This window comes from Macaca thibetana, chromosome 5 (assembly GCF_024542745.1).
Source record: "Macaca thibetana thibetana isolate TM-01 chromosome 5, ASM2454274v1, whole genome shotgun sequence".
NCBI lineage: Eukaryota > Metazoa > Chordata > Mammalia > Primates > Cercopithecidae > Macaca > Macaca thibetana.
The window spans coordinates 43,877,783-43,897,773 of NC_065582.1; the positions used below are offsets into that span (position 1 = coordinate 43,877,783).

General features: G+C 42.8%; 1 protein-coding gene across 5 annotated transcripts in view; it reads left to right on the forward strand.

The window, feature by feature from the left end:
- The first annotated feature begins 6,705 nt into the window (after window positions 1–6,705).
- ZNF827 (zinc finger protein 827) overlaps window positions 6,706–19,991 on the forward strand; it is a 174,712-nt gene continuing 161,426 nt past the window's right edge. For 3 of the 5 annotated variants that reach the window (XM_050791755.1, XM_050791756.1, XM_050791757.1), the window contains exon 1: window positions 6,706–7,324. In XM_050791755.1, the coding sequence (XP_050647712.1) occupies window positions 7,282–7,324 (43 nt within the window). In that variant the 5' untranslated portion in view covers window positions 6,706–7,281. The remainder of the gene's footprint in view (window positions 7,325–19,991) is intronic. The other 2 variants (XM_050791758.1, XM_050791759.1) reach the window with 1 other exon arrangement.

Consider the following 19,991-nt stretch of genomic DNA (forward strand, 5'->3'; position numbering starts at 1 on the left):
TAAGAGAGTTGCAATGATACATTGACACTGGGTACCTATGAACTCCACTGAAAGACATCCTAAGACAATTGGCCAAGACTAAGTGTACCATTGCCCGACACTGAAATGGGATCTGAACTTAGGCTACCTTTTTTCATGAAGGTATGAGCACTTCATTTTGAAATGTCCATCAGATTTCTTCTCGGAGAATGTAACACCTTTTTTAAAGGTTTCCAGTTTTTTGTCATAGTATCTACATTCTCAAGATAGAGTTCATCTATATGGTTTGGGGTTTCTTTTTGGTAAATTTTAAAGTTTCTTTCTAATCCCAATAGCTATCCTTCATTCACATTTAAAAAGAACTTTTCAGGAGCTAGCAAACAATATCAAACCTACACTACATTGTCCACACACGATATTTAAAAGCACTCAACTCCTTAAGTTTGGATATTGTGATTTCAAATGCTTCTACATCGCGGTTTACAAAACTGGTTTGCTTAAATACTTTAAGATACATAAATATGCCTTTACATTTTCCTACATTTGAGCTCTAATTTTCTGGAATAGCCAAGAGCTCACTAGTCAGAGCTCAGCAAGCAGCGCTGCCAAAATGTTTTAGTTACTCTGACTCCTCATCTGTGGAATACCCGGGCAAAACCAAGTGATCTGCAAGGCATTTTCTGGCCATAAAGTTCTGTGGCTCTAATTTGAAGCTCTAATTTTGCCTCTTTACTAAAAATATTTAAGTAGGAAATGAAATGATGTCAAAGAGGGGGTGTATAATGGTTAACTCCCATGGCATTGCCATTTGTTTGTTGCTTTATATGAAAGGACTTTTAGTCCAATAAAAAGACATAGCCAAACTCTAGCGCCAAAAGGACAAGATGGAGCTCAAGGCCACTTGGTCCTACCTTCCATAACCAACTACATAAGAATTGGCATAAAAATGGGCAGTGGTGTAGTGGAATTCCAAAAATGAAGGTAGACGGGGGTGACCACAGATGGCAGAGATAGTAATCATGGAGGAGAAGGTATAAGGGAAATGCATAGGAAGGTTTTTGATTGGTTTCTGCTCCCGTTATACTTGCTGATCACCCAAAATCATGAGTCTGGGCATATAATGATTTTGTCTTTTTTTATTCTTATAACAATATTGTAGTCTAAGGAGGATGTTTCTTGACATGTACATTGGGTAAACAACTTTGTCAAGATGCCCTGGATATGTGAACCATAGTAGGGGAAGAGGCTGGGGGAAGAATGTACAAAGGGACAGATAGATGTTGCAGAGAAGCTGAATCAGAGCTGCCAGGGAGAGGGACTGTGAAGGACACCACATGCAAGAGGGGACTCACAAGGAGGCAGTAGTATGATTTGAGGCAGGACAGGATGACTGGGTCAGGCAGCAAAGAAGTACATTTCACGATCAGACAAATCAGTTCAAAACTACGTGAAAGTGGGGAGAAGCTGCTTAGGGGAGTTCCCATCTATGCAGATTTAAGAAAAAGGCCCAAGGAAGTGAAATGGACAGAGATGCTAAGAATCGTGACAAGTAAGGGTTTGGAGACAAGAGTTTTATTTCATATTGTGGTTTAAGTTAGGAGTAAGCAAGGAAGAACTGAGTGGTTCTGAGCATCAGAGCTGACAGGATGAACCAGGTGAGGGGAACGCACCACAGAAATTTGGAATTTGACCAATCTAAATATGACTTTGTACTCTGAAACATTCACATCAGCTGTTGGAGGTGAAGAACTATTGGGAAGATATTTAGGGAAGAGGCCCAAGCCCATGGGTTAGATGAAAGATATCCCAAATGCCCAGAAATGTTTCCTTTGCTGATTCTATCCAGGCCCATGAAAGTACATATTACAGTAAAAGCCTACCCCTCTGTAAAGGATGGCTGGTCATCGTCACCAGATAGTGATTTATAACATGTGAAGTCCAGGCCAGGAGAGACACCAGACCCACCACTCTGCTTTGGGACAGGCATTCATTATTTAAAATGTCAGACTTGGAGCACATTTGGGGTAAATAGTGTCTCTTCTTAACTCTTGAGGCAGATGGTTCATACCCTGGGAAAGCGAGAGGGACCCTCCCTGGTTTTACTTTTCTAGAGGGTGTGAGGCTAGCAAAGACTTGGGCCCTCTGTTCAGAGTAACTGGCCTCTCCACGTGGCTGGATAACCTGTTTCAACAAGACTGGACGAGCACCCTCTTTTACTTCCTGTATCCCATAAGGGATCTCATCAGAGGAGCTAATCTTGGGGTACACAGACTAACTCTCAGCTCCAGGAGCTTAGTGAGCTTCATTTTATGAAGAGGGTAAGCATGTTCACAATTGGATTCCAATACCTCTGGTGAAACCTCCATACCTGTTCATTTTTCTCTTTAACTGCATCTTAATTTCTATGGCAGTGGTTCTCAAACTTTTTGGAATCAGAATTCCTTTATACTCCTACAAGTTTTTGAGGATCCCAAAGAGCTTTTGTTTATATTGGTTATGTCTATTGATTGTTACTCATTAAAACTGTAGGATTTTTAAAAAAATTTATTAATTAATTTATACATAACAATCAGAAACTTAGTACAAGTTAATACATTTTCATACAAAGTAACTATTTTTTTCAAAACAAAACATTTCATAAGGAGATGGGCATGGTTTTACATTTCTGAAAATCTTTGTAATGTCTAGCTTAATAGGATACAGCTGGGTTCTCATATATGCTTCCGCATTCAATCAATTGTGTGATATGTTGCTTTGGTTAGAAATGTACATGAAAGAAATCCAGCTTCATAAAGATAGGTAGCTGGAAGAGGGTGAAGTATATGAATACCCTTTTGAGATAATTATGGATACTGTTCTTTGATACTACACCAAAACTCAATGAGTGGTAGTTTCTTAAAGATTACTTACAGTGGAGAATCTGAAACCATATCAATGGATTTTTCATATTTTTTTTTACATTAAAACCCACTGATCTATCTTGTGCTTTGAATGGATCTTGTACTACAGCATGACTTGGTAACATCAAGCATTGGTCATTTGGAAAATATTGGTTCACTAAGCTTTGTGGATCTCCCAAAATCTTGTGACAATGTCAAAAAGTCACATTTATTAACATCACCACCCATTTCATCAAAAAGGCCTATAAGTATCAGGAAGCTGTTAAATTCATGGTGATGGATACAAGTTATCTAAAATTCTAATTTGTGCTTGTAAATGTAAATATTGTAACTGCCAAAAAATAGTATGCATTGTTTTCTTTGAAATTGCAGGCTCACTTCATTTGTTTTTTTAGAAATACCCCTCTCAGTTTGTCAGTCAGTCATCCTTTCAAGTAAAAATAACATTCCGTTAAAAAGTGGCTATTTCAAACAATCTCACAAGTGATTTTCCTTCAGACAGCTGGTGTATTTCAGTGTGCAGCAGAAGTGCTTTATATGTACCTACCTTTTTGTCAACAAAAATTATTTAAAAGTCTTGTACTCAAGGATAGAGATGTAATACAATTAATAATTTTTACTGCTCTATCAAGGACATTCTTAAATGAACCTCCTTTTTTCCTTCCTCTAAGTGCATGATGGTGAAGAATAGGATGACTATTATATATTTTGGTGTGCTCTGCCTTGATTAGTGCTAAGGTGTGGCATTTTTACCCACCATTGCTTTTGTCTCATCAGTACGAATGTCAACACAGATAAGAAGAAATATAACATCTTACTGTTAGTATGAATGTAGTTTTGACCTCATGGACTCTGGATAGTATGAAAGTAGTTTTGGACCTGCAGACCACACTCTATTCTAGGGTAAGTGCTCCCTTTGTCTACCCACCGTTAGCAATATTTAAGCTTGAATAGATTTCACTTCTGTGAGAGTGTTTATGAAACTTCTTCTTAGAGTGCACAGTTTTGAGAAAATCTATTTTAATTTCACATTTGAGAGGTAATGGAGATGGGGGTGGAGAGAGTACTATAATTATTAAGATAAAATATGCTTTTAAAAGCTTGGTTCATGGGTGGGGTGAATCAAATAGAATATTCCAATCTGATGAGTATGGTCAACAATAATCCAAGCTCATGGTTCATGGGTATATATATATCCCAAAAGCATACATTTCCAAAATTATTTATGCATTTGATTTTGAAATCCATTATCATAATCCCCAACTATTTATTTTCCTAATGTTTTATGTTAGCTAACATTAAAATTAGTTCGTGTTCCCTGAGCATACAGCAATTGAGGGTGAGATGCAAATGACCTTGAAGAGTATTTTGTAGCATAGAGATACCAACCTGAGATTGAAACGGAAATTGTTCTGTCCTTATTTCCATATTCCATTGTTGTGTACTATTTCAAATAATTTTTGGAAAGAGGTGGAGGTATGAATAAATTCAATTTAAAAATGCTTTTGGCTGTTGATAGAACACCTATATAATTAAAAGTTGACAGCATTTGCCTGCATGCTTTAAAAGGTCGCAGGAAATGTACTCTGCTTTGAGGAAAGGCCTAAAGTGTGTTTTCAATTATAGCCTACTAAACATCATGAAGAGTCCTAGCAATTCAGAAAAGGTGGTGGTGTGTCCACGCAGAGTAATAATCCTGAACACCCTAGCCAAAGGTTCTGAGAGAGCAGTGGTGAAGTATGGTGACCATTGTTCAGCTGTAAAGATCCTACACATTCAGGGCAGTGGTCTCCTTGGAAAGGATGGGCTATAATTTATCATTAATATATTAATTTCAAGTCCAATGTCACCGACAATAGTTAAAATTATGGTAAATTGAATTTGACCTGAGTGGAAAGATAGTTATATTTCAAATTATAATGCAGGGCAACCTAACTACCAGTTTTTTTGAACCAACATTCGAGGAAGAACTGGTTTAAGGATGATGCTCCATTTTTTTTTTTTTTTTTTGAGATGGAGTCTTACTCTGTCTCCAGGCTGCAGTGCAGTGGCCCAGTCTTGGCTCACTGCAACCTCCGACTGCCAGGTTCAAGCTATTCTCCTGCCTCAGCCTCCCGAGCAGCTGGGACTACAGGAGTGCGCCACTACGCCCAGCTAAATTTTGTATTTTTAGTAGAGATGGGGTTTTACCACGTTGGCCAAGATGGTCTCAATCTCTTGACCTCGTGATCTGCCCACCTCCGCCTCCCAAAGTGCTGGGATTACAGCGTGCTCCATTTTAAACTTGACTGCTCTCTGTTTTGGTTTTAGATTGAATTCATGCAGGTGTTTCAAACCTTGCTTTCAATAGCATTACTTGTTACTGGGAAGCTAGATCTTTTGGGGGCAGTTGGCAGGGAGAGGTTGAATGTGAGATTTCTCTATCAGTGAAAGACATCTTTTGGGAGATACAGCACTCTTTAAGCTTCACTTATAAAAGTGTGCAATATAAAGCCTTATTATTATTTTTAATAAGGCAGGTCAGAATTTACCCCCCATGGCTCTCTTTAACACCACTGAAGTTGTACAAATTAACTCAACCTCAAAGAGGCATGAGTTATCCATGTAGGCTTATAGAGTGTCATTTTAATGTTCTGTATCTTTACTGTGCCTCCACTTTCTTTGATGAAAAGGTCTATTTAAAAATTGGTAGGAAAATATTTAACATAATAAGATGATGAGTCAGAGTTTTAAAAAAGCTAAAAAGGGAAGATGTAGTTAAATAATGCACCTTTTTATTTTTTAGCTACATCTGACTCATGACATATAATGTATTCTGCTAAGTTCAAAGTTTCCTCTTACAAAGAGAGTTTTATGAAACAACTCTTCTTCAGACCATTTTTACTTCAATTATAGTAGCAGGTTTTGGAGTTTAAATCATTAACAACCTCTGAGTGAACTTTTATCCAAATGACTGCAAGTCACAAAGAGAACAGTCCTCTTTCACCAAGTACCTTTTGTGCTCGAGTGAGACCCGTCCTTTTCTATTTTTCTCCTTTATGTCTCTCTTTGAAGAAAGATGTGTGATTTGTAAGGTAATGAAAGTATGTATCAGTTAATGAAAACTGCTATATTGGGCTCATAATGCACACTGGAATTGGTTCAGGGTAAACTTCATATACCTGCAGTATATAGCAGGGGAAAAAGTAAATTTCCGAAGTAAAGATTGCTGTGTGCACTCTAGGAGTATCACGTAGCAGTTAAAGCAACCATGAGGGGTGACCTAATCTTATTTTCCTCTCTTTGTCAAGTAGCTGTAATGTTCATTTAGGAGCATTTTTCAGTTTTAACTCCACTGGACACTCCAAAACTGGGCACTTATTCTGTCAACTGTCAACCAAGTTATTGATTTCACCATATGTTGTCTTTTCAGTTTTTGTAAAATTAGTTTTATTGGAATGTTTTTCGAGAGTGTGTGGGAGACAGTAACCTCCAGATTTAAGGTGATGGGTAGGGACAAAAGCCTGCAGAATTACATACAGAACAAAATGTAGCTTAATAAACAAAAGAAAGTTAAGAGAGAAATTTATTTCCTTTTAAAAAATCAGTAAAATAATGAACTAATCGTTGTTTAAAGAGTGGGAAAAACTTTTTTCCCCCCAGATTTGGTGACTAGCGGGATAAATGTGAAGAACTCCATCCCACCCCCGCACGCGCGCCCCCCATTCTTTCCAGACAGAGCGGTTGTAAATCCGAGGCTGAGTCCGCCCTGGGAGCCTTGGGGCACCTTCCTCTTTGCTCTCTCTGTGTGTGCGTGCGTGTGTGTGTGTGTGTGTAGCTCTCTCTTTCCCTCAGTCTGTGCCTCTGTGTGTGTGTGAGTGTGTGTGTGTGACAGAGAGAGAGCGAGAGAGAGAGCGCGAGAGGAGAGAGAGCGAGAAAGAGAGAGAGAGCAAGAGAGCGAGCTGTGAGCTGTGCTGCCGCCGCCGCTGCCCTTTGATCCCGACATTAGTGTTAGGGGCTCGGAGACACAGAGCGCGGCCATAGACACCGCCGCACCGGCACTCATTTATTTATACCTCCCATCACACACGCGAGCATAGGACACACACACACTCACACCTATTAGATCCGTTTCCATTGAAGAATATTACGCTCGGGGACAAGCCAGGTGCACGACCAAAAATTAAAAAAAAAAAAAAAAAAAAAAAGGAAAAAAGAAAGGAAAGAAAAGAAGAAAACCCCTCTTCTGGCTCCAGGAAACAAGCTTCAACCCATTGCACACACCGGAGAAGGGGTTTCCCCCTGCCCGCCCGCCCGCCCCCCAACTACCTCCCCGCTCCTGCCAGTGTCTGCCTCTCTGCCCCCACGGGGGTTTATTTGATCTCACATTAACCAAGGAGGAGAATGTGAGAAAAGGGGGAAAATGCCCAGGAGGAAGCAGGAGCAGCCCAAGCGCCTTCCCTCACGTAAGTCATCCCTTCTCCACCTCCTCTCGTGCCATTTTCTCGCCCTCCCTCTCCTCTTTCCCCTCCGCAGCCTCCTCCGTTGTTTTCTGCATTAGTTTAGGGTTACAGAGGTGAAACTGACAAAGACACAGCCCGGGTTACTCCTCGTTTAGGTCTATGCTGAGGCAGCCATGTTGGTGATGATCAGCCCCGTGCCCTTTCTATTCTCTCTCTCTTTTTCTTTCTTTCTCTCACCCCCCCTCTTTTTTTCCTTGAGATCGGGCTTTTTTTTCCCTTTCCCTCCCCTTCCCCCTCCTCACTCCGGGTTGCTGGGGGGAGGGGGCAAGAGAAGGGAGGAGGGGAGTAGTGTGGATGCCGGGGGTTTTATCGGGGGTTTGGTGGGGGGAGGTGGGAGAGGTTGGAATCTTAAAAAAAAAATTCCTTGTGGATTCCGGCGCCTGAGGGTGCGGGGGTCGGGGCGCGCGGAGGGCTGGGGGCCGTGACATGGCGTTTGGGGGTGTCGGGGAGAGGGCGCGCAGCAGCCGCCGGGTACAGGATCCAGGGAGAGGTCCGTCCCTGGCTAAAGGTTGCGCCGGGGTTGGTCGGCCCCCGAGCCGCCGGCGGCAGCGGCGGCGGCGGCTGGAGCAGGAGGAGGCGGAGGTGGAGGAGGCGGCGGCGGAGGAGGGGAGTCGGAGGCGGGCGAGGCGGGAGCGCCTGGGGAGGGTGTAGGGGCACCGCACACAAACACACGGGTACACACGCGCCGCCGGGCGGCTGCTCCCGCGGCGCCGGGGCGAGGGGGCGCGCCGGGGCGCGGGGCGGCCGGGCGGGGGGCGAGGCAGGGCAGCGGCGGGCGGATGTGGGGTGCGGGAGCTGCGCCGAGGCGGAGGCAGGAGGCAGGGCGGCTCGCGGCGCGCGAGGTCCCTGCAGAGCCGAGGGGAGGGAGGAGCAGGGCTCCTGGCCGCAATAAAATGCGGGGTCAGTCGGAGCAGACGGAGCCGGGCGAGACTCGGGCTCTCAGACCCCCTCCTTGGCGAGCCTGAGCAGAGTCCAGGACTAAAGTGCATCACAGCCCTCCCCGGCGGCAGCCACACACGCCAACTGGAGACACACACCCGCCGGCACGGCCCGGTCCCCTTCCCCTCCTCCACCCGCGCCCCCGGTCCCTCTCCGCCCTCCCTCCGGCTTCTCTTTGCGCGACTCTTAACTTTTCCCCCACTCCCTCTCCAGCTCCCCCCAAACCCCCAGTCTTTCTCCGCTTTGAGTGTTCCGAGATGCTGCTAAAGCTAAAAGTGAAGGAGAAAGAAGCAACTAAAAATATCCCCCGGGGCCGCCCGGCTCCTTGAATGCAGGGAAGAGGGGGCAGGGGAGAAGGCGTGGGGCGGGGTGACGGGGAGGAGGGGACGCGGGAGGCGCCGGAGGGAGGGGTCGGGGGAGACGGAGGGTCAATTTCTCTTCTCTCCCCCCACACTACTCCCCTCTCCCGGCGGTTTGGCGCTGCTCGGAGCCCGATCCTACAAAACCCGGGCTGGGGGCGGGAGTGGAGCCGGAGCGCCCGCCCGCCCGGGTGTCAGGCCGACGTGGTCGGTCACCTGAAGTTCACGGAGGGTGGGGGAAGGGTTAAGGTTATGGTGTCTCGGGCTCGGGTTGTGTGTGAGCGTGTGCGTTTCCGCTGCAGACAGGCAGCGCGATCGATCTCCCCCTCGCGAAATATCCGCGGCGGTGCCTGCCCAGGGGACTGGGAGGGGGGCGCGGGCTGCTCGGGCCGGGCGCCCCCGCGCCTCCGTGTCACCCGGGCCGCAGCCGAAGTGGCGAGCAAGGGCACTTGCAAGCAGTCCGCTCAGCAAACATTCCTCTTTCTTTCCCCTTCCCGGTACGCAGGAGTCGACGCAGAGGGCTTGGGTTTTGCTTTTTTCCCCTTCCTTTAAAAAAAAAAGAAAATGCCCCTGTGCAGTCCTTTCTTCGCCTGCCCGCTAGAGGTTCTGAGGATAATATCACATATGTAATATATATGCACATAAAATCACTCGCAGGCGGCTGCGTGTGTAGGGAAATTTTGTGCGAGGAAGGAGAAGGCGGTGGAGTCGGGGAGGGCGAGTTGGGAGGCTCCGCGCTGCGATTCACAGAAAACTCGCAGCAGTTGGTGGAAGAGTGTGCGTGCACATGGCCGGACTGCCGCGCTGCCCGGCTCTTGTCGGGGGCGTGTGGGGGGAGGTAGAGGAGGCAGGAATTCTGGGGGGGTCAGGGGAGGTCTGCCCTGCTCGGACAAAATGGGCTTCAGTGTTCTCTGCGAACTTGCCCTTAGATGGCAACTTTGGGAGCTGATGAGCTTGTGTGCGAAAACAGGGCGGTGAGGTTATTTGGTCATTTTCCCTTTCTTCTCGTCTCCCCCTGCTTAAAAAAAAAAAATGTTGGCGGGGTTAGAGGGAGGGTGGGAGAGAAGGGATTTATCTGTTTCGACTGTGACGGAGATGGAACGCCTTCCCTCCTCTTGTGTGCAGTGCAGTCGGGCAGCTGCAGCCTGCCCTGCTGATGACCTTGACCCTGACCTCCTGCGACTACCCTCTGCGTCTGAGAGGAAATTCAGGCTCCATTTTAGCTCGTGTGCTTGGTGGGCCTTTCCTGCGCGTCGATACCTGGTGATGAAGTTGTATTTTGAGAGTGGGTTCTCCTACTTTGCTGTCTGATTGAATCCTGTTATCCACTCACTTAAAAAAAAAAAAAAAATCACCTCCCTCTTTCAGTCACATAAAGTCACTTTTACTGAAGTAAGAAGCAATTACCTTTGGAAACACCGTAAAAGTCCCTGCAGTTTTGAAAGTGAGGCCTTAATTTTCTGAGCTTTTCCACTTACCTTTGAATTGAATGGAGTTTTGTGGATGTGTGTTGCCTGTGCTAAGTGTGTTTTACACATGTTTTTAAAGCAGTTTGCGTTTGGACTTCGCAATTTCTGGGCAAATGGTGTATTTTGCAGTTCAGTTACAGTCACCCAACGCTTGCTAAGTGCTGAGTGAGGCTTGAAACTTGCAAGTGGTGTGAAGTGGTAATTATTGACTTTGGGAAAAATTAGTGTTAATTTGTATTTAATGTCGAATATAATTGTAGTTCTAAGTCCCAGTTTTAAAGCTAGACACTTTGCTTGTTTGTTTGTTTGTTTATATGTGAGAGGAGGATTTCTCTTTTGCTGGAGTACTGTTTTGTATCCAACTTAAAATATAGGAAGTCTGGGGATTAAAGTATTCCCCCTAGAAGTCATCCCAGGGTTTTAAGAAGTTAAACAGGGGCAGATTTAAAAGTTGACTCTAAAAGAAAGGAGTGTGTAACGGAGGAGGGGAAGGGACATCTTGAAGGAATGAGGGGGGGGAACTATTTTTGAAGCCAAAGAGCCCTTTTGAGTAAATACAAAAGTGGTTAATGGCCACTGTTAGTACATTGTTTTAAGAATCTGTAGAACCTGTAAACACATTGAAGAAGTGCAAATTAGAATTCGAATACAAAAAAAAAAAAAAAAGGAACTTAGGAAAACTGAATCTATAGAAAATTAGGAGGGCTTTCCACTCCCTCTTAGGTCTCTCCCTGTGTCTGCGCCCCTCTAAGGATTCTACAGCCTAAAGCATTGCTACTTACAGACTCTTTCTGTGTTGGATCTATTTTTCTGATATTAAGTACGATACCAGCCAGACACAGTCTGGATCTACAAAGCCCACAGTCCTCCCACTACACAGCACAGACACCAGGGAACCTGGAAGTTCCACCCTGGAGTGGATTAGTCCTGGAAATCCAGACTAGCACTTGGTATTATCTGATACCAAGTCTGGGGTGAGCCTCAGCCCCTGGCACAGAGTCCCAGCAATTCCCCAGTCTGGGCTCTGGCCTGCTAAGGTTTCCTAGCTCCTTCTGTTCAGCTAGACACCCATGGGACTGTTCAGAACCGAATTAGCTTTGGAGATGGGTTAGCCTTTAACCTGACACTACTAACCTAAGCCTTGGGTTTCTGATTTAAAATTCTACACAGCCATTTCCTCCTGGGCCTCTGAAGTGTGTGTGTTTGTATCTGTGTTTGTTTTGTTATATGGGCCTCATACATATGCAGAAAAAGATGGCCTATACTGTAGGGTTGAATGGCGATCTTACTGTCTACAAATCAAAAGAAGTCCTGTATTAACTTTTGCAGGTGACCCTAAGCAAAGGGTATTAAACCTACACTAGTTTTGAGCGGTGGTTTTAAAAATTATTACAAAAGATACAGCTTTTATTTCTTGGCCTAGAGCAGTAATTATCATTTTGGGATTTAAGTATGATTCTGCTGTTGTTGATGGCTCTTTTACAAAAGTTCTTTCCATTAACAAGGTCCAATACTATATTTAAAAAAATATCCAAGAGGCGCTTTGAGCTATAGCACCTGCTTGTCTTTAGCAGAATCCTGAACTGGATAACTTTAAAAAGTTTGTCAGCCTGAGAAAATGGAAGAGCGGGTAACTGTGTGGCTGACTGATGCTGTGACTGTTACCACGCATAGGACTAGGCACTTTATGAACGTTTTTACATTTGGAATCACAAACTGAAGGTGGAAAGGATGAGGAAGGGTGTTCTCTTGTGTTGGTTACATCTGTAAATCATTTTTTTTACCATTGGTGATCACTTACTTCTTCATTAGCTTCAACTTACACATAAACGTGTACAAGTTTAGATCCTATTATATTTCCCATTGGAAATTTGCCTGATGCCTATTCCTGAGGGGGAGCACAAAGGAAAAGTTAATAAAGCAGTTATTTTGTTATTCCAGTATTTTCATTGTTTACTCAGTTGTGGGTCAAGACCAGATCAGGTTATTGTGTTCTTCATTAACAAAACTTTTTAAAATTCTTCCTTACTTTCTAGTAAAATTGGGAAGCAAAATGACTGAAAAGCAATAGAAGTTCTTATTTTTATCATTTTGCCAGTGTGTTTGTGTCTAACGAAAGAGAAAGGATGAAAGATTGAACTCTTTTCCCTTATTTATTTTTATTAATTTTTGCAGTGAACGGGCAGTACCTCCTGACTAACTGTGGCAGGGACCATGTGGGAAACAATTTGAGTCTGAAGTGGCAAAATAGTTCACTGATCCTGTCAGCCAGAGCTAATGATTCCAAGGTACCCAGAAGCAGTCTAGGTTGATGCTGGATAATCATGCCTATCTGTTCTCTAAAAAAACTCCCTGTATTCCTAATACAGTAAGTAGGGTATCACTGAGCTTTCCTGTAAAAATAGGGAAGATAACTCAAAATCACATTCCTTTTCATGCTTCAAAATAGTTTCTAATAAAAAAATTGATTTTTAATTTACCTGCATGCTGCCGTCTCACTCTGGGGATGACACGGCTGGTGTGAGTTGACAAGTCTCGCTGCACAAAGTGTTAATAAATCATGCTGGAGAAGTATAAATTGGACAGCTTTCGGCCAGTGTGAAAGCTTGCTGTGCATTTGAGATTTTAGAGTCTTTGAATGGCCTCTATTAGGAGAATTCCAAGGGAGGTGTAGAAAATCTCTATCTTGTGAGGCTTGTAAAATCAGATGGACAAAGACTATGGACACACCTAAGGGAGAGTGGGTTGGTAGAGTGATGACGCAGGCTTCTCCTCAGCTCAGAAGTTGGTTTAAAATACAAGGGAGTTCTATTAATGTCAATGTGTTCTTGTAGAAAAGGCTGGATTGAAAATGTATGGTGCCTCGCTGAGTTGGTAAATAGTTTTACTTAAGTAATCCCAGTAGTTTGGGTTCAGATCCTGTCTGGACAAGTTAGTTTGGGTTCGGATCCTGTCTGGACAAGTTAGTTTCACAAAAGGGAAAAACTCTCATCCACTATCTTTAACCCTGGTCACTTACAGGCGAATTGGTATCTTTGGACTTAAAGATGACAAGACGTCTCAGACAGTTTGGCTGCTATAACAAAGTATCTTAAACTGGGTATTTTATGAACAGTGGAAATGTATTGCCTACAGTTCTGGAAGTTGGGAAGTCCAAGATCAAGGTGCCAGCAGATTCAGTGTTTGCTGAGGGCTCAGTCTCTGCTTCAATGATGGTATCTTTTTGCTGTGTCTTTCTATAGTGGGAGGGGCACACAAGCTCTCTAGGGCCCCGTTTATAAATGCGCTAATCCCTTTCTTGAGGGCTCTATCCTCACGATCTAGTCACCTCCCAAAGGACCCATCTCTAATACTATCACATTGGGGATTAAGTTTCAACATGAATTTGGGGGGACACCAACATTGAGACTGCAGCACAAGGTGTGAGAGAGGGAAATGATGGTGGAGCCCACATTGCTACCCCTGTTTCTATGACTGGTCAGCGGTGCCATCTGTGAAAGCTGAAGACAGCGTATTTCTGAGATTAGGTTAATATAGCCTTTGTCCCCATTTGAAGTTGCCATGTCTTCCTCCATTCTTCATTTTTAAATATCCACTGGAGTATTAGGACAGGACAAGGAAAAACAAACAGAATTGGCTGGAGCTAATCTCTTCATTCTGAGTGATGTATTAGTAATTTTGTATAATTTAATCAGACTGATCGCAGAACAAGATAATGAGAGTATGACCTACAGAATAGGGCTTTAGGGGGCGTTAAGGATTTCCAGCATAAGATTTTACAAGACCATGAGCTTTGTGGTGAAGGCATAGATTTTAGGTTTTCTCTTATTGGAAAAAAATCCCAACCAGGCCTAGTTATGGTAGGATGTGAGCTTTTTTTCCATCAGATTTCATTGCTATATTGGCTAGTTAATGTACTCTTAGAACCACATTTTAGAGGTATAGATTGTAAATGATGGTGCCTGTTTCTGATGTACTCTCTTCTGTCTCCTGGTTTGCTAGGTGTAGCTCAGTAATTCATTCCATCTAGGGCTAAGTGTACAAAACACTTTACAGTTCATGGTAGCCAAAATGTCTTCTGTCATATTTTATAAGAGACTAATGTGTGAAGCACAGACCTTAGAAATAGCTAAGAGTACTTGATGGGCCGGCGTTTCTGGCTGCTTTCTCCCTTGTGTTTGGGAGCAAGTTTTGTATTTCTGCCCTCTCTCTGTAAGTTATTTTTTATGATATTGGAGAATAGTGTGTGACTAGGTGCTGAGGCAGGGGCCTCTCTGATGATGCCTATCATTCCCCAGGGACCCACCTTGGGATAGAATTGTTGTAGTTACAAAGTAGTTTTATAAATTAAAATCAGAGTTTGGCTTGATACTAATCTTAAGTGGCATGGGTACATGTTGCTGTCTATTTTATAAAAGTTAGCTTCACTGCATGTACGCACACACACAAACACACACACACACAGAGAGAGAGGCTGCACTGTAGCTAATTTTATAAAATGCACAGTGATACGCGCCCACGATCTGAGGTCAGAATGTGGCCTTTAGCAACTCTGCTTTCACAGTCTGACCTAGGGTTATATTAAATGCGGCAGATTCAGTGTGCCTAAAAAGGATATTGTTTCCGACTGTCCATTCCCTTCTTATGAAAAACAGCCTTTACCACTGAAGTTCTGTCTCTGGAGTCCTTAAGTGACCACGGTTTAGATACACTTTGCTTCTGTTTTTAAGAACATCCTAATTCAACCAAGTTTCTCTACCAGCAAGGAAGAAATGCATGGACCTTCTTGGAGGCTAGGGCCTGAAAAAGCAAACCCCAAAATAACCTCTCTCTGTATATCTTTCTCTTTGGTCATTTCTACATGGGTCAGAAAAGTGGTTAGACCCCATTAGAATTGTGATGTGAAGGGAAAAAGAAAAGGAGTGAGAGAGAGATGTGGATCTCAGGGCGAATTGTTTTGAGTGTGCTGAAGAAGGTGGCCTTCAAAGGAGACTGAAGAAGGCCAGGAAAAAATGATCTTTTACATGATTGATCAGTAGCACTCTGCTTATCTGAGCTTTTGAAACCAGCTACTGTGCTTGTGGAGGGTGATAGATGTTTCTAAGGTTACATAGTGCTAGTAGTATCTTAGGTGGTCTGGTCCTGTATTTTAAAAAGCTTTTGTTGTTGTTTTGTAATGAGAGGGAGAAAGTATCATTTGTGACTGTGCCCTCTTTTAACTTTGCCTACTGTGTATGGCACAACTGAAGTAGAGACAGGACTCATGTGCTTTCGAAGTTCGTCGCACAGCAGTCAAATGTACAGACTCTGGGGCCAGGTGGTTCAGAGCCCAGCTTTGCCACTGACTAGCTGTGTGACCTTGGGCAAATGACTTATCTTCCCTGTCCTCCACTTTACTCATCTTTAAATAGTGATAATAATTTCTGTATCACAGAGCTATTAGAAGGATTAATTGAATACGTATACAAATGTAAATATTATACATATACACAAAATCATGCCTAATTAGTGCCTGCTGTATAGAAAGGACTTAATAAATATTACTTATTATCAAGTATGTGAAAGGTGTTTCAGTTTGTTTAGATTGTGAATAGATTACAGGTATTTCTGACCTGGAACTTTTTGGTGGTTTCTACGGTTTTTTTCCTCAATACATCTCATTAGAGTGGTGAGTAATAATAATAATATGATATGGTAAAATTCTTTTACAAGGCTATTATTGTAGGACTTGACTAATACTTGTTTCATAGGCCAATAATATTATAGTAGGCTTTTACTATAGGAATGAGTTTCTCTGTTTATATGATTTGATCTGAATTGTATGTAAGTTGTGTAATAATCATATGCATTATAACCAGATTTTACTATAAAGTGAGGATACTAAATCCTCCTTTAGACACTTAGAGTGAGACTCAAATTAGAGAATAGGTGTTCCATAAATATTTATTTATTCTTCTGTTCAACAGGCAGCCCACTGGTTAGAATAACACAGAGGAAATTTATATTAGGTGTTCCATATGTTATATAGGTAATAGTTTATTTACACAGAAAGAAGGAAAGGCAGGGTCTGCTCTTTCTAATCACAGAGAACCAAATCAAGAGAATACATGCAATGAATCTTAAATGAAGGATGGGGGTGTGTGTATGTGTGCGCAGTGGGAGAGAGAGATCATATCGTAGGTTACAAGCTGGTGCCATAGTAATGTGTTTTGCCCCACACAGATACTGTTTAAAAACTTGAGACAACATTTTGGAAATTGGAGGTTTCCTATAAAAATCCAAATTTCCAGCTTCCTTTGAAAACTTGGAAGAGCCACTCGCACTGGGCCCACCTCCCCACATGGCAGCAATCTGCTGTAGTCGGTGGCGGCTGTCTCCATTCCCCAGGCATGTGCTCGTCAGTCTGCCACAGTTCCTGCCACTCGGCCACCATGTCCCCATATGCATATACACCTGCCCGCCTCCCTCAGGTATCTTACCTCCTGATCCCTGTAGGCGTTTGGATTAGAAGCTGTTCTGCATTCCCCAGCATTCTTTGATCTTTCCATTCATCAGAGTCTCAGGTGTTGTACAGCACATTTGATGGCAGTATCAAGAAGCTGTATAGGGATTAAGATCCTGGCAGCACCACATTGTAGCCATGACACTAGCAAGTTACTGCAGTTATCTGCCTGTTTTTCTCATCTGTGAAGTGAGAGACCATCGTAGGTTCTCTGAGACTAAGTCAGCTTGTACATTTGGATACTTGAGATTTGTGTCTGGCATAGGGTATGTGCACAGTAAATGCTGGCCATGTTAACACACTTGAGGTGTGAATTCATGTCAACTGAGGATTGCTTGAACTGTATTATGTAATTAGTCAAGGACAACTATTGGTGTTCATCAGTTTCTGATCACCATCAGCCAACCCAGTGGCTCTCAACCAGATGTATTAGAATCACCTGTATTTTAAAAATATGAACACCCCCAGAGATTTAAGTTGAATTGACCCAGAGTGGAGCTTGAGCATTAACATTTTTTAAAAGCTCCCTGGGTGATGTGATTAATTTGCTTAATCCTGAGTTGAGGACCCCTGAACTAACCAGCACTCCCACTCTGGGACGTTATCATTTCAGCCAAAAATAAAGACATGCGATGGTGAGCCCGGTCAGCTTATTGATGGTAATTTTTCAGGCTCTTAAAACCCTAAAATTAGCTTGTGGACCTGGGTAATGGACTGCAACTCCTCGAGGCTGGAAACCAGAGAGACTCACAGAAGGAACCTACAGTAGGCAGGAGACACAGACTCCAGTCTTCTCCCTTAAACTGTCCCATCACCAAGGTTTTTCACTGTCTGTGTGACCTTGGGCAAGTCACTTAATCATCTCTGTGCTTCAGTAGCTCCATCATGTAAAATGGAAAACAGTACATTACCCAAACCTCCTATTTATATTACACTTTATTCTTCATGAAGCCCTTTATCATCTGCCTGTGAGGCAGGCAGGGAAGGGCTGCTTCTCCCACTGATTGGACAGAAGTGGACACAGACCCAGAGGGAGGAAGAAGCTAGCTTGTAGTCACCAGTGCCAGCACTACCAAGGGCTGGACCATTTGATGGTCTCTTGAGACCCAGTGCAGCTGTAGGTCTGTGAAGTCTACATGGGATCCCACAGCCTGAAGGAGATGGTTTTGGCCATTGTAAACTGCTTAGAGCCCCTCCGCTACAGGAGGAGAACCCTTTAGTTGCTGATGGAACTTGATGGTCCCGTGATTCATGAAAACTGCTGCTGCCAATAATATTTCCCTCCTCAAAGACTTAAGATCTGAGTTTATCTCAGTCTTACCAAGTCAAATGTATATCTTCCTTCTAACTTCTACCCTATTGGTCCTACTCTCTGTTTTCTGATCAGCACTTCATAAGTTTATGAAAATACTTTTCAAGCTGAATTTTAATTATTTGTTTCCATCTCTTTCTCTGCTCAGTTGTCTCTGAGCTCCTAGAGAGCAGGGACTAAGCAGAGGGTAGTAGAATGGAATCACATGCAGTGACACTGTCTGAGGCCTGAATTATGTGCTCCATATGGAGAGCACTGCCTTCGCGTAATGGCCTAGAATTAGGCGATGTTTTCTAATCTGCACTTGTTTGGCCCTACTTGTTAACCCAACAGTCCTCTCTAGAGCATGAAACACAGCTGTATTTGGGAGGAAACAAAGTGTGGGAGACCCTACGCTCCAGGAAACGTTACTGAAATGTGCTATATGATTTCTCCCTTCTAGGGGAAGGCAAACTTCAAATAATATCTTACTGGGTTTTAATCTGACCTTAAGAAATTGAGAAATCAAATTACAGTGAGCTGCTTTGTGACATTTATAGAAAGAGAGAAATTTCACAATCTAGAAGTAAGGTTTGGGTTGGCTACTAGATCGTAGTTAGAGAGAAGTGCTGTGCACAAATGGCTACTCAAATACTTGTTGATAGGTGAAAAAATATGTGCAGAAGAAGAGAAAAAGTATGAGAAGCTTAAATATGGCTTGGACGTACTCCGTAAGGCTGGAACCATAGAAAACACAAATATTAACTATTAATTTATTTTTAAAAATTGATACTGGCTTTTAATGACAAAAGTAGTACATGCTTAGTATAAATAATTAAACCCATGCAATAATGTTAAAGTATGAAAGTCCCCTTATCCCAACTTCCACCCCTAGAGATAATCACTGTTAATCAACAATTAATATTTAAAACTCGGCCTTTATTTGAAAAATGGATACATTTCAGCAGAGTTGGCTAAAAGAATTTAAGTATGGAATTCAGAACAAGGGTGGCAACATTGCTCTTACAAACTGATTCAACCCATCTATGAGTACTGAATCCCAGATTGGTTGCACTGATTTAAAGGGGGAAATTGATAAACTGCTCACAAGAAGGGAGGCAACTAGAATGTTGTAGGCTCTTGAAATCATCATATGAGAAACTAGTTATTGAGGCAATTGGGGATACTTAATTTAAGAGTGGGGGTGGATAAAAATTGTGCATGATTGCTACATTCAAATATATGAAGTTCTGTCAAGTGAAAAAGGGAGTAAATTGTTATTCATCCTACATTCTCAGCTTGTGTGTGATAACCGATACTTCATTTGTTCATTCATTCATTCATTTCACCAGCACTAACTGAGCAAAGTTTGGGAATTTGCGGAACTGAATAGAGCATGGTCCCTGCTCTCAAGGAGCTCAGTGACAAGTGAGCAGAGAAAGAGATGGAAGCAAATAATTAAAATTCAGCTTGGAAAGTATTTTCATAAACTTATGAAGTGCTAATCAGAAAACAGAGAGTAGGGCCAATAGGATAGAAGTTAGAAGGAATATACATTTGATTTGATGAGACTTGTTGAATAAATAAAACTATCCAAAAATGAAACAGCAGATGTTGTGTTTATGAAGAAGCTGGTTCAGCCACCCATTGGGGGTGATTTTCTAAGGACGTCAAGTAATGTGGGGTGAGATGAGAAGCATTGAACTCTAAAATTGTTTAATATTTCAGGAAACAATTCTGTAAAGTGCTACTTTGCTTGGTTTCTATTTAAAATTGGAAATCTGTTCCCACAGCAGGGGAACACATATTTCACTATACTGAATTGAGAGCCTTTTGGGAGTAGAGGTGTGTGGCGACACGGTGTCATGTTAGAGCAGTGATGATTTGATTGGCTAAGAGTTGTAACCCTCACTTGGTGCTCATTCATTAAGGAAAAGTTTTGAGCATTTACCTGGCTAACAGAAGTTCTGTAGGATGCAACCTCTGCTGATAGTTCTTTCAAATGTTGACACAAAATAATCACAGAGGATAAGTACAAATCAATATGGTA